Consider the following 12817-nt stretch of genomic DNA (forward strand, 5'->3'; position numbering starts at 1 on the left):
ACCAAGAGAAAAAAAAAGAGAGAGAGAGAGAAAGGTTTTTATTCTCCACAACTTCTTAAAATATTTTTATTGGTGCCAAATAAGACAGCTAATAAAATACATTTTCATTCTCACAGGTTCAATTTTCCATATCCAGGAGAGCTATGGGAACAAATGTGAACTTCACTCTCTGTAGGACCATGAGGGAGACAGGAGGCTGGGAGTGAGAAGAGACATTCATTCCGAGAAAAGTAATGCCTAGTTTCCTTCCTTTATCCTTCCATTTTCTCAATGGACATACACACACACACACCCTGCAGGAGGTGGATCCCAATCGGCCGTGGGACCTACAGAGACACTGTGACCTAGTGAAGTCCACATGATGGCCAATGTTAACATTGTGAGGTCAGGAGCCTTCAGTAACACCCCTGCCTCTATGAAACGCAGCAGGCCTCAGCTTTCCTCTTGCTAACCTCCTGGGAACAACTCTTAACTCCTTGTTCCTGTAGGACGGGGATAGAAAATCAGAGGAATGAGGCCTAGGGCAAAAGTTGAAACAACAGAGACACGTTATAAGAACTAGGAGCTTTTCCACATCGGCAAATTTGCAGTATTATTTCTGTGCAGAAATAATAGAGTCCTTATGTCTGTATGGATGCCAAGGATGAAAAGCGGTTCAACCTTGCACTGCAGATCAACAATTTCAAATCGTCCTTGATTGATTTCAATAAACTGGTTGAACAGACAACAGCCCAGAAAAAGGAAGAAAGAGCAGGCGTGTTTATCCCAAAAGAAGGTAAGGTGGGTGGTTACAGGGAAGTCCATCTGGAGTTGTTGATTAGGTCATCAGAGAAAAGCAGTCTAGTTTAAAACCCAAGACGCTAAATGGGGGTGGGGGCAGACCTGAGTTCTTTCTCTGTCCCCGACATACTTAACTAGACATGAGGAAGCCTTTTGTATCTATCTGTAATATAAAGAGTTGGATTAAATAGCCTTAAGAGCTTCTACTGCAGACACTGTCAGTCACAGGCCTACCTGAGACTCAGTATAGCATAGTGACCACGCAGGAGGCCCTCTGTGTCTCTGTGTTGCCCAGCTTACTAGAACTGAAATAAAATCCAGCCCCCTTTGCTTGGGAAGACAATGGGAAGTAGAGGGGAGTCACCTGCCCAAGTCACTTAAGATTCAGAAGGGTTCAGATCTTTCCGGATGTTCTCTGGATCTTGGCTGAGCTCTCTCTACAAAGTGCTCAACAACGCTCTGATTTCCCTCCCGTCAGCTTGTTTTACCTCTTGCGACAATTGATTCTCCAAACTCTCCCCGTGCTTTTGAATCCTTGATGGGGCTTCTGCTTCTCTCAGCCAAGTTTCCTACCCTAGGAGAGAGCCAGGCACAGAGCCTAGAATTCGTTCGCTCTCCCTTTTCCTTTAGCCCCAATACTTCCTAAATCAGCAGCAAACCCTCCCCTCCTCTCCAACACTATCAATTTGCTGCAACAACCTCAGAAGTCTCTTTTTCCACCAGCTTTGTCCTTTGAATCTAAAAATATACTCTGGCGTCTCGTCCTTGACTCTCTTCCCTTAAGTTATCCCTCCAGGTCTCTTCTTTGCTTCTCTGCTAAATTTCCCCACAGCATCTCTGCCTTTCTTTATCATCCACTCCAGGCTGGCTTCCTTCATTTTTTTGCTGAAAATATATGCAGTAAGTTGTGTTTCTCTTCTTTCTCTTCTTTCTTTTAGACAGGGTCTCACAGTGTAGCCCAGGCTGGCATGAAACTTGATATCCTCCAGTCCCAGCCTGTATAGTGCCAGGATCCCAGCTGGGCACCACCTTTGTTACCCCCATTTCAGTCCAGGTGGCCATTTCCCTGTGTGGACCTGATGTCTACTTCTGCTTTGAGAAGCTGCCCGCCCCCATGCTCTTCTTCCTGTGTGTCTATCTTGTTGACACTCTCTTCTGGTTTCGTTCATTTCTCATTCTGTTTTTCTTTTTTTCTTTCTTCCTGAGTTTTTGCCTAGTGTGTTCTTGCCCAAGTCTTACGGCAGGAATGCCGGCTGGGTGCCTAGTCTCCAGATCCACGTGTTTAGTATTACTTTTGAGTATGTAATCATAGTTCTCTCAGATTATTCTAACAGCTACTGGAAGTCTTCCATACGGACTTAGTCCTTCCGATATACTTCTACAGAGTTTTTCCTCTGGCTCTGCCGCAGTCCTGGTTGACAAACTCACCTTTAGAATCAGTATACGCCATCTTGGTGACCATGAGTGACGCCTCAACCTTTCTGGCGTCAGCTCTGGCAGCTTCAATCCTGCCAGACGCTTTTCAACATTCCTAAATATGTCATAGTTTTGGTTTTTTTTTTTTTAAGTTTACTTACTTTGCAAACTGAAACTGTAGCAATTGAACTATATCCTCATGCCTGAGCTGAACTTTTCCGGAAAAAAAAAAAAAAGGGCAAATCTATGTTAAAAATTCCATAGCCATGTGGAATTTTTAGTTGACTAATTAGAGCTTTTGTCACCAACCAGCCCTGACTCAGTGCCCTCTCACCTATCACACAAAACCTTTGGGTTGTATTAGTAGACCACTGACTTTTGCCAAATCTGAAGCTAAGCATGATACCGCATAGAACCTAAATTGTCAGCAGAGCTTAGCCCGCTTTGATATTTCCATCAATGGGTTTGAAAATGCCCTGAGTCATGACCATTTGCTGTTGTTGTTGTTGTGGTGGTGGTGGTGGTGGTTGTGGTGGTGGTGGTAGTGGTGGTGGTGGTGGTGGGGGTGGTGGTATGACTATGAAAGCTAATCATGGAATACATTATTCAGGGAAACTTGAATCTGTTCCCAACTTATGGCCACTCATACCTGGCTCAAAACAAACTTTCATTCCCTTTGAGGTAGGAGCTGTGATTTGCCTCCACAGTTATTAAATTGTTTCTTGCCTCCACAGTTATTAAATTGTTTCTTTTGCCGTACTTTTAATGGCTAATATGCCATTTTCCCTGACTCGGGTATCTCTCCAGTCCCTCTTCCCTCTTCCAATTTTTCAAGAAAATAGAATGCTACCTCTTTGCAAACACTCCCACATTTTCCCCCAAGCAGAGGCCTCCTCAGCACTGTTACTGCTTCTATTGCTGCCTCCAGGAATCTACCTGCTTTATTTAGGCTGCTGAAGTTAATATGGACTCCATGCTTGACCATTGACCTGTGAGCGTTTTGAAGGTTTTGCAAAGATAATTCCAGCTCAGAGCCTGGCGTCAGGGGGGCACTTCTTAAACACGTGTTAAACAAAGAAATTAGCCTTGCTTTTTTTCTCCAAAAACTTGCAACCCCAATTCTGTGGTGCTAAGTTCCTTCCTCGGGAGGTTTTAGATGAGATAAAAACTAATCTGCTAGACAAGTGGCCTTCTAAGTCTCAAGGACAAGGTTTAAGGATTGAGGAAATGGAAAATGTGTATCCTAACTTGCACCAAGCTGCTAATACTATCCAAATACATTTTTATTCATTAATAAGTATTGGACGATAAGACTTAACTCTTTATTGTAGGTAAGGAGCTAGGACTCGAGAGAGTGTTTTAATGGTGAGGTGTCAGCATCAAAGGGATGCTAAGTAGACTACAGAGATTTGTCCTGGTTACATTATTCTTAGATCTCACCAGTGACGCAATAGAATTCAGATTACTTTGTGACCAAATCCTCCCCTAACGCGCCCCCCCCCCCCCCATTCAGGTACATTCTAGATAGAATATGTGCTGAGTTTTGAAACCGGGAGATGAATGTCATTTTTACACTAAGGCTTCTCAGCTATGACACTATTGACCTCTGAGCTAAAGAATTCTTTGTTCTGTGTGCTAAGTCTAGTGGGGCAGCCTTGCACTTTGGAAGATCATCAGCATCCTTGGCCTCTAGACGTTGGCAGCACACTCATCCTTGGCTGTAACAATAATGTCTTGGGCATTGCCAAATGGTTGTGTGTGTGTGTGTGTGTGTGTGTGTGTGTGTGTGTGTGTGTGTGTTGAATGGGGCTTAAGCTTAATTAGAAGCTGTTGGCTACCCTCAGGGTAGTTGTCCCACTATTATGTCCTTAAGGATACCACGCTGGTCCAGTCATTGTCATGGTTTATAGCAGATTAGAACTGCTGACTGCTCCTCTACCCTTTATAGCTTATGTCATGTAACATCTTCTGATACTGTGAGAGCCAAAGAAGGCTTCCAGGTCAGGTCCAGCTCAATTCTTCCAAGTCCTCTTTCCAAAGTGTACTGTCTTCAGCAATCGTTTTTTGTTTGTTTGGTTGGTTTGGTTTGGTTTTTGTTTGTTTAATGTTTGGGGAGACTGTTGCATTCTTCAGAACAACAACATGACAGGAGGTTTCTCATGGCAGGAACTAGGGGTTTTGTCAGATAGTGCACATCTCTCATAGGGAGCGCTAATGCTCCTTTAAATAAACAAAACCTATATATTCACGTATGCACACACATATATGTTTAAAGAAAGTTTCTTGGCTTTTTTGTTTTTGTTTTTTGAGACAGAGTTTCTCTGTGTAGCCCTGGCTGTCCTGGAACTCACTCTGTAGACCAGGCTAGCCTCGAACTCAGAAATCTGCTTGCTTCTGCCTCCCAAGTGCTGGGATTAAAGGTGTGCGCTACCACTGCCAATTAAATTGAATTTATAAAATAGTGTCAACCTGTGGATTTTTAAAACATCCTTAGGGTTATTTATCTCTCCTTCTCTATTTCCCTTTCCCTCCCAATTTTAAAGCCCCCTCCCATTTTTTCCACTGTCCCATTTCTAGAGCCTCTTCTTCCCCATCTATACATTTTCTTTCTACTTTCCTGGCTTTCTCAGATAGTTCAGATTGTATACTCAAGTTCAGAGCTGGAACCCACAAACAAAAGACAACATTACGTATTTGTATCCCTGGCTTGAATCATTTCACTCAGTATATTTTCCAGTGGCATTCATTATTTTGTTTTTCTTTACAGGTGAATATAATTCCATTGCACGCACGTGCATGCACACATGTGTGCATGTGTGTGCGTGTGTGCATATATATGTGTGTGCACAACATTTTCTTTATTCACTCATCAGCTGAAAGACATTTTGGTTGTTTCTGTTTCCTAGCTACGGGGGATAGAGAGGCGACAAACATGGCTGAGCAAGTAACTGTGGAGTAGATGGTGAATCTTTTGGGTATATGGTGAAGAATGGTGGATTTCTTTTGTTTGTTTGTTTATACTTTCCCATATTGATTTCCATAGTGGCTTTGTCAGTTTGCAATCCTACCAATAGCCAGTGAGGTCACCCTCTCCCCAGAGATCTTCACCAGCACTTGTTGCCAATTTGTTTTCTTGATCTTAGCCATTCTGACTGGGGTGAGATGAAATTTCAAAGCACCTTTTATTTTCATTTCACAGATTTTTTTATTCCTGTGATTGCTACGTATGTTGGGAAGTTTTAAAAATATTTCTTAGTAATTTTCATTTCTTGTTGTGAGAATTCTCTGTTCAGAGCCATAGGCCATTATTTTAAGTTGGGCTCTTTGTGTACTTGTTTCTTTGTCTTCTGAGTTCTTTGTATATTCTGAATATTAATTCTCCATGGGATATACATCTGATAAAAATTCTGTCCTGTTTGTGGGCTTCTTCACTCAGTTGACTCTTTTTCCTTTGCAGTACAGAAGCTTTCTGGTTCTGTATGAAGTTCCCATTTGTCGATTGTTTGGCCACAGTTCCCTAGCAAACGGAATTCTGTTTCTACAGCTCCTCCTCCTGCCCCTCTTCCTGTAGGTGCTACCTGTGTTTTCTTCTAGCAGTTTCGGTGCTTCAGGATTCACATTTTATGTTTGACCCATTTGAAGTTAGTTTAGTTGTAAGGTGATGTAGCTCTACTTCCACTCTTCTGGTTGGGGACATCCTCTTTTCCCAGAACAGCTTTTTTGAAGATGCATTCTCCCAGTATGTATCATTGACACCTTTATAAAACGTCACGCGGTTGTAATCACACGGACTCATATTTGCGTCTTTTGCCGTATTCCATGTCTACATCGGTGCCAGAACTATGCTGCTTGTGTTACGATAGCTCTGAAATACAGCCTGCACTCTGGCATGATAACCCATAGTGCATTGCTCTTTCTGTTCAGAACTGCTTGGTTTATCCAGATACTTTGTGCCTCCGTATGATGTTAAAAATGGTTCATTCTATTTCTGTGGAGAATGTCGCGGGGATTTTGATTGGGGTTGTGTTGAGTCTGTATATTTACTTTGGTAGCATGGTCATTTTCATATGAATTCTACCAAACAATGGGCATGAGAGGTCTTTCCAACTTCTGGTGTCTTCTTCAGTCTCTTTCTTTGGAGACTTGAGGTTTTCATTTTGGAAGTCTTTTACCTCATTATTAGGTTTTTGAGGCTATTACAAATAGGAGTGTTTCTGTGATCTCTTTCTTAGCATGTTCATTATTGATCACAGAGATAGGCTACAAATTTTTGTAAGTTTATTTTGTTTCCTGACACTTTTTATAAAAGATTTTTTTCCAGTAAATGTTTTGGAATCTCTTACATATAATATCATATTATCCACAAATAAGGATAACTAGACTACCTCTTTCCCTATTTATATCACTTTAACTTCCTTCTTTTATCTTTATCTCTCTAGTTTGCTAGTGGTCAGCAATTCCTAATTAGCGGGATTGATTCCGGGTTTTCCTCTATGTAGGATGATGGTGGCTATGGGCTTTTGTCATGTATAGCACTTTTACGCTGAAGTTCTCCCCATGACCTCTATCATGAAGGCATGTTGGTTTTTTTCAAAAACATTTTCTTCATCTAATGAATCAAGTGACTTTTGTCAGTAAATCCATTTATGGCTTATTGTGTTTATTAACTTACATATGTTGAGTCTTCTCTAGGATAAACCTCTCCTATTAAAGGGAATACGAAATAGTTTCTTCTAGAGCCAAATGACTGGGGAGAAAGGAACTTTGGAGAAAGGTTTAGGCTATGGGCCTCAGATGTCATCTGATGACATTCCTAACTTTTGGGTAAATAGAGGTTGGGCTCTCCTTATATACTCCGAAAGAACACTAACAAAGAGATCACAAACAGCTAGGAAATAAATGCCTATTTAAAGGACTAAACCCAAGATATTTTGGCTTTGGGTCTGCATGAGTCGACTAGACTCTATAATGTGGTCTGCATGAGTCGACTAGACTCTATAATGTTTGATCTCTCTCTCTCTCTCTCTCTCTCTCTCTCTCTCTCTCTCTCTCTCTCTCTCTCGTTTCTGGAAATGTCAGATGTCACCCAGTTTATGCCCAATGTCTAGCTAAGTTCTGACACACAACTAAGTCTCGGCTACAATATTATTCAATATACATTTTTGTTAGTTAAATAAAATAATAGGATTTTGCCTATACAGCTTGAGGAGTCCTTTTCTCTAACATTTTCTTGGTTTGAGATTCAGTATTCTCATCTAAACACATCAATAAATGGCAAAAATGAAGATTCGAGTGAGTGTGTCTGTATGTGCATATATCTGTGTATGGTGTGTGTCTGTTTTCCTGTTGTGTGTCTATGTGGGTATGTATCTGTGTGTATCTTTGTGTACGTTTGTGTGTGTGTTCCTGTATGTGTGAGAGTTTACATAATGTCAGATAACCAATATTTGCTCTGTGCAAAGATCTAAGATAAATCCTAAGAAACATTGAACTGGTAAATGTTTTCATAGCAGGAATAAATGATTTCCTTATCTTTGTCTTCATGCACAGAATTTTTATCATAGCTGAAACAGAAGACAACCCTGAACACCAAAATAAATTATTTATTCTGATTGAATACTGTTCTAGCCAGGGCCTAGTTATGTTCAAAAATACAAGATCTCTAAGGTATAGTTATAGTCATTTTATAAGATAAAATGAGGCTATAGGATAGAAAATACATATGAAATGTGAAACTCTGTCCTTGGAATCTGATGGAAATGTCCCTGCACTTTTCCCCACTACAGATGCAATCGATTATGATAAGTTTTATGCCTCGGTACAGCAAATCTTTGGCCCTGAAGTGAAAAATCAAGATGTGAAATGTTTTTACAGGAAGATCTGCAACAACCCTGATGCATCTTTCGACTGGTGTGAGGTACTTGCTCTGTGTGTACATTAATAGAAAGCCAGGTCTTATTTGACTTTGTTCAGAACAAGCAAGTAAAAAGGTTACTCCCACCAGGTGGTGGTGGCACACGCCTTTAATCCCAGCACTTGGGAGGCAGAGACAGGCAGATTTCTGAGTTCGAGGCCAGCCTGGTCTACAGAGTGAATTCCAGGACAGACAGGGCTACACAGAGAAACCCTGTCTCAAAAAACAAAACAAAACAAAACAAAAACAGAACCAAAAAAGGTTACTCCCACCAAAGCTAAATCTGCAATGTGTACACACAATATTATTGTTTCTATGGTTATAAAGACATAGCCGTGACCCACAAGAAAGTGGCAGCTATTTAACTATACCATGATTATTTTCTTTTTTAAAGACAGGGTAGCCCCAGTTGGCCTGGCACTCATTATGTAGACCAGGCTGGCCTTGAACTCTCAGAGAGTTGCCTGCCATCAGTACCATTGACAACAATCGGTATTTTAAGTGGCTTTGTTGAATTTGACAATGAAACACTTCTTCCCAGTACTCTCAGTGTGTGTGTGTGTGTGTGTGTGTGTGTGTGTGTGTGTGTCTTCAGAGAGTTCAAATCATTGGCAGAAGCGAAGGGGTGTAGTTGGTCACTTCTGTCACCTCTTGAAAATGTTTTCTGATTGGCAGAATATTGATGCAAGTAATTAAAACATCTGGTTCACTCATATCTGTGCGGATCCGATATCTTACTAGCATATCTAACAGCATAACCAGAGTTTTGGCATCACAGCCTGCCTTCTAGCAGCCCTAAAAAGCCAGGGTCAGCTACTCATCTCCAACACGTTGTTAACTAAAGAGACATGGAAAACAAAGAACAGAGACTTATTCCCGGTGGTCACACTGGAATGAGGAGTAAGAGTCCAGTGACTGCCCCTTCCCCCCAGTCTTTGGAGGCACTGATACGAAGTTTAAGTTTAAGTAGAAGGCAAGAGGTGCTTTAATGTAAGCAGTCACAGTCGCAGTATGGTCCTGCCTATCATGGATGGGTCGTTGCCTAAGCCCCAGTCTGTCCTGTGAGGTTCAACTAGACCTAAGAACACTATGAAATCTATGCCTGAGTGGCAGGTTCTGCTGGTTGGTACCAGGCCTCTCAGTTTTTCCCTTTCCCCAAAATAGGATTCTTTCTCTTCGGCCAACTGTTTCAATTGACTCGTAACTGAAGGGAGGGGTGCAAAGTCTCATTAGATTATCTTCTCTTTTACCAAGGAAGTTATGGCATCTAATGGATATGTGTAAGTGGAGTTTTGATGAATGCCAGACTCAAGGAAAGTTCTGTCTTATGTTTAGCTATATATAGGCCACCACAAAATTGAGTGTATGTTTTATTTAAAAGAGCATATCAAGAACTCCAATAAAATACAATTTAATAACTTGTAATACAGGATCACCCAAATCCTGAAATAGGTAATTAGCAAAAGTTACTAATTAACTTTAGGAAAAATTACGACCAAAAAGAGCTTCTCTAGCCTTAGCTTCTCTAGCCTTTAAGGGGATATAATTCTTATGAATATTTTACTAATATGCTAAAAAGCTGACCAGCTATCCAAATCATTTTCTGAGGCTAAACTAACAGAGTTGAACAAAGAAAAATTTGGTTATTACTTATGAATAGAAATGCTAAAGTTTTAAATAATGTTTTTTGAACACCAAAAAGCTCCAGGTAGAAAAGTGGGGATGATGGTTCAGTATAAGAAAAGCCAGGAGTAGATTTCATCTAACAACTTAGTGGGGGAACAAGGCTAATCTTAACAGGGGGCAGCAAAAGAAAGCCACGGCTGCACACATGCAGGCTTTAGACTCAGCTCAAAGGGCACGGCAAGGCTCAGTCATTTCCACACACTCTACGGGTGCTACGGACACACACAAGGCAAATGGCCTTGACAGGACACTAAAGGCCCGTGAACCTTCACTAATCACTACCTCTTCACTATCAACTTCAGATGAATGCTGCTGACTCTACATCTTTATACAATTAAGTAAAATAAAAATAAGGAAGATGGTTGATAAAAATTCAGCAGCTACCTCTATTTTAAACACACACACACACACATACGCACACACTCACCAGTAAAAATGAAAGGGAAGTCACTGATTAAAGGAGCTTGGTTTTTCTTCTACTTTTTTTTTCCTTTTCTTTTCTCTTATGCATCTAGAACAAATGACCACACATTTAGCAATTTAAGGGGTAGGGGAGGAAGCAGACCTGTATTACATCATAGTTTCCATTGATAAGGCTTCTGGGAAATGGCCCTGGGTAATTCTCATAGTCTCCTCAAACTGCAGGCAGCTGTTAGCTAGGCTGTGGTCTCCTTTGAAGGACTCTTCTGGAGAAGAATAGCATCTAAAGTCACGGGTTTCTGTCTTAAAAAACAAAAACAAACAAACAAACAAAAACCAAAGCAAAACCAAAGCAAACACAGTACTCTTCCATTCCTGTAACTGAGTTTCAACGTTTCCTACTTTTTCTCCTCATCCTTACACTGCTCTTCCTGAGCAAAAAGGTCCCACTGCTGTTGGAATACCCACTCTGATTAGATGACAGGCAGAACCAGAAAGCCAGCTGCATTAGGACTTCAAAACACTAATGAGAAAGTTTGTATCTACCTTAACGACCGAGTAACAAATCTCATAAAAGCTCCAATAATAAAACTCACAAAGACCATGTATGTATAACTTAGAAACCCTTCCCACAAACTGCTTGCAAATACCTACAAAGCTTGGCTAGTAACAGAGTAACTCATAGATTCTGCCACGCAGCAAATTCCCACAGTATGTCCTGTTTTCATTTTTTTTTTCTCGAGAGCGGAAAACACGATTTTAACCTAGTTCTTTGCTTGATTGTTATGTCAAAAGGTCATTTGCGAGTAAAAACCTGTCCTTGGTGATCAGGAGGAAATTGTTCTTCTCCTATTTTGACCTTCTCTGCTCTGTCCAGTAGAAATAGGAGAGTAGGCAAGCACTGGGACCTGAGTTTATATTCCCAGGACATACTTTAACCTACTGTTTCAAACTGAAACAGTTCTGATGTGGCCAACTGTGTGACATTTAGAGATGCTGCTATCCATAAAGCTTCCCACACAATGGAGTTATAAAAATGGCAAGGAAATTCCCTTGTCTGAAGGTAAGTTTACAATTGCCTGTTGGGCTGCATTCGTAGCTATCCTTGCCAGCTACAGGCAGAAAGGCTGGCTATGCCCAGTGTATGTATAAACATATAGAATCTAGCAGAAGGTAGAAATGGTGGGTGATACAAATCATACCAAGGCTCAAGGATCAAAGATGAAGAAGTCTGATTGTCAAGTTCTCCTCCCCTCTCCTTCTCTCTCCCCTCCCCCCTTCCAACTCTCCCTTTTCTGAGGGTGATTTAGCAGAGGATGCACTGTTGATATTTCCATCCTGTGTTTGTGGCCGAGTTTTTAAGGTGTCTTAGAATTTGGGGTATGTTTTTGTTGTTGTTGTTTGTTTTGTTTTGTTGGTGGTGGTTTGTTTTTGGTAGAGATTTTTGGCTTGGTTAACTGAATTTTGTGCAGTGATGCTCTGCCTCTCTGGTATGAACCATGAATTATTGTTGATGTTGCTTAAATTATAGCAAATTGGACTTAATATACATTGAATGAAACTTCAAAGCACCACAGAAAATGTCAAAATAAGAATAGAATGAATTCTTCCTGACCGTCAAAGTCAGGCTTTTACTGGCAAACAATGAAAAGATAAAAACACTGTATCCATTCACATCTCTTAGAAGACTCTAACTTTGCATTTTGGGGTTACACCTTGAATTTATTTATTTATTTTTAAAAATATTTATTTTAATATTTCATTTATTTATTTTGTGCATATGAGTACACCACCATTGCTCTCTTCAGACACACCAGAAGATGGCATCAGACCCCATTACAGATGATTGTGAGCCACCATGTGGTTGCTGGGAATTGAACTCAGGACCTCTGGAAAAGCAGTCAGTGCTCTTAACTGCTGAGCCATCTCTCCAGCCCAGTTTGGATTTATTTTCTTCAATAATAATATTTTATAAATCCTTTGAATATTTTATACATTTTATTTTTATTATATTTACCCCTCCCCCAGTTCCTTCCAGATGCACCCTCCACGTCCCTGGGTCTATGAAACTATGCACCTCGGACAATATCAACAGACTTCTTTAATTTGAAGGTCATGCATTTTTTTTTTTATATGAACATGAAGCAACTGTTTTACATTTTTGCTGACTAAAACTGTTGTCTTGGAAATGCAAGCTTCAAATCACACACTGTAAAGGTATCCAGGGCTCCTTGCTCCATAAATACTGAACCATAAGACAGTACTAGGTAGGGGGCAGAGGTGTGCACATGGTGCTCCATAGTAACTGAATCTTGAATGTAATGGAGTACGAAGTAAACCTGCATCGTGGAGAGGAGGAATGGGAGCCTTATTCCCAATATCTGCTCCTTCTTGAGTCTCATTCCCAATATCTGCCACTTCCAGTCTTACACAATCTCCTTATATCTGTAAAATCTCTTCTTTTTTTTCATACAAATTCCCAGTTCCTATTTAATCTTCACAAGAGATCAGCATGCAAATTGTAGAGAGTCACGCCGTGGTGAGGGTGAGAACAGAGACATATACAAAAGTAATGGACTTATCTAAAGCCGTGGTGAGGGT

At 40.7% G+C, this 12817-nt stretch overlaps 1 protein-coding gene across 1 annotated transcript in view; it reads left to right on the forward strand.

Moving 5' to 3' along the window:
* Positions 1 to 386: 386 nt before the first annotated feature.
* Wdr64 (WD repeat domain 64) overlaps positions 387 to 12817 on the forward strand; it is a 126840-nt gene continuing 114409 nt past the window's right edge. The window contains exons 1-2 of the mRNA XM_031390517.1: positions 387 to 775; positions 7983 to 8113. Of these exons, the coding sequence (XP_031246377.1) occupies positions 631 to 775; positions 7983 to 8113 (276 nt within the window). The 5' untranslated portion in view covers positions 387 to 630. The remainder of the gene's footprint in view (positions 776 to 7982; positions 8114 to 12817) is intronic.

Source organism: Mastomys coucha, unplaced genomic scaffold (assembly GCF_008632895.1).
Source record: "Mastomys coucha isolate ucsf_1 unplaced genomic scaffold, UCSF_Mcou_1 pScaffold1, whole genome shotgun sequence".
In the NCBI taxonomy this organism is placed as follows: Eukaryota; Metazoa; Chordata; class Mammalia; order Rodentia; family Muridae; genus Mastomys; species Mastomys coucha.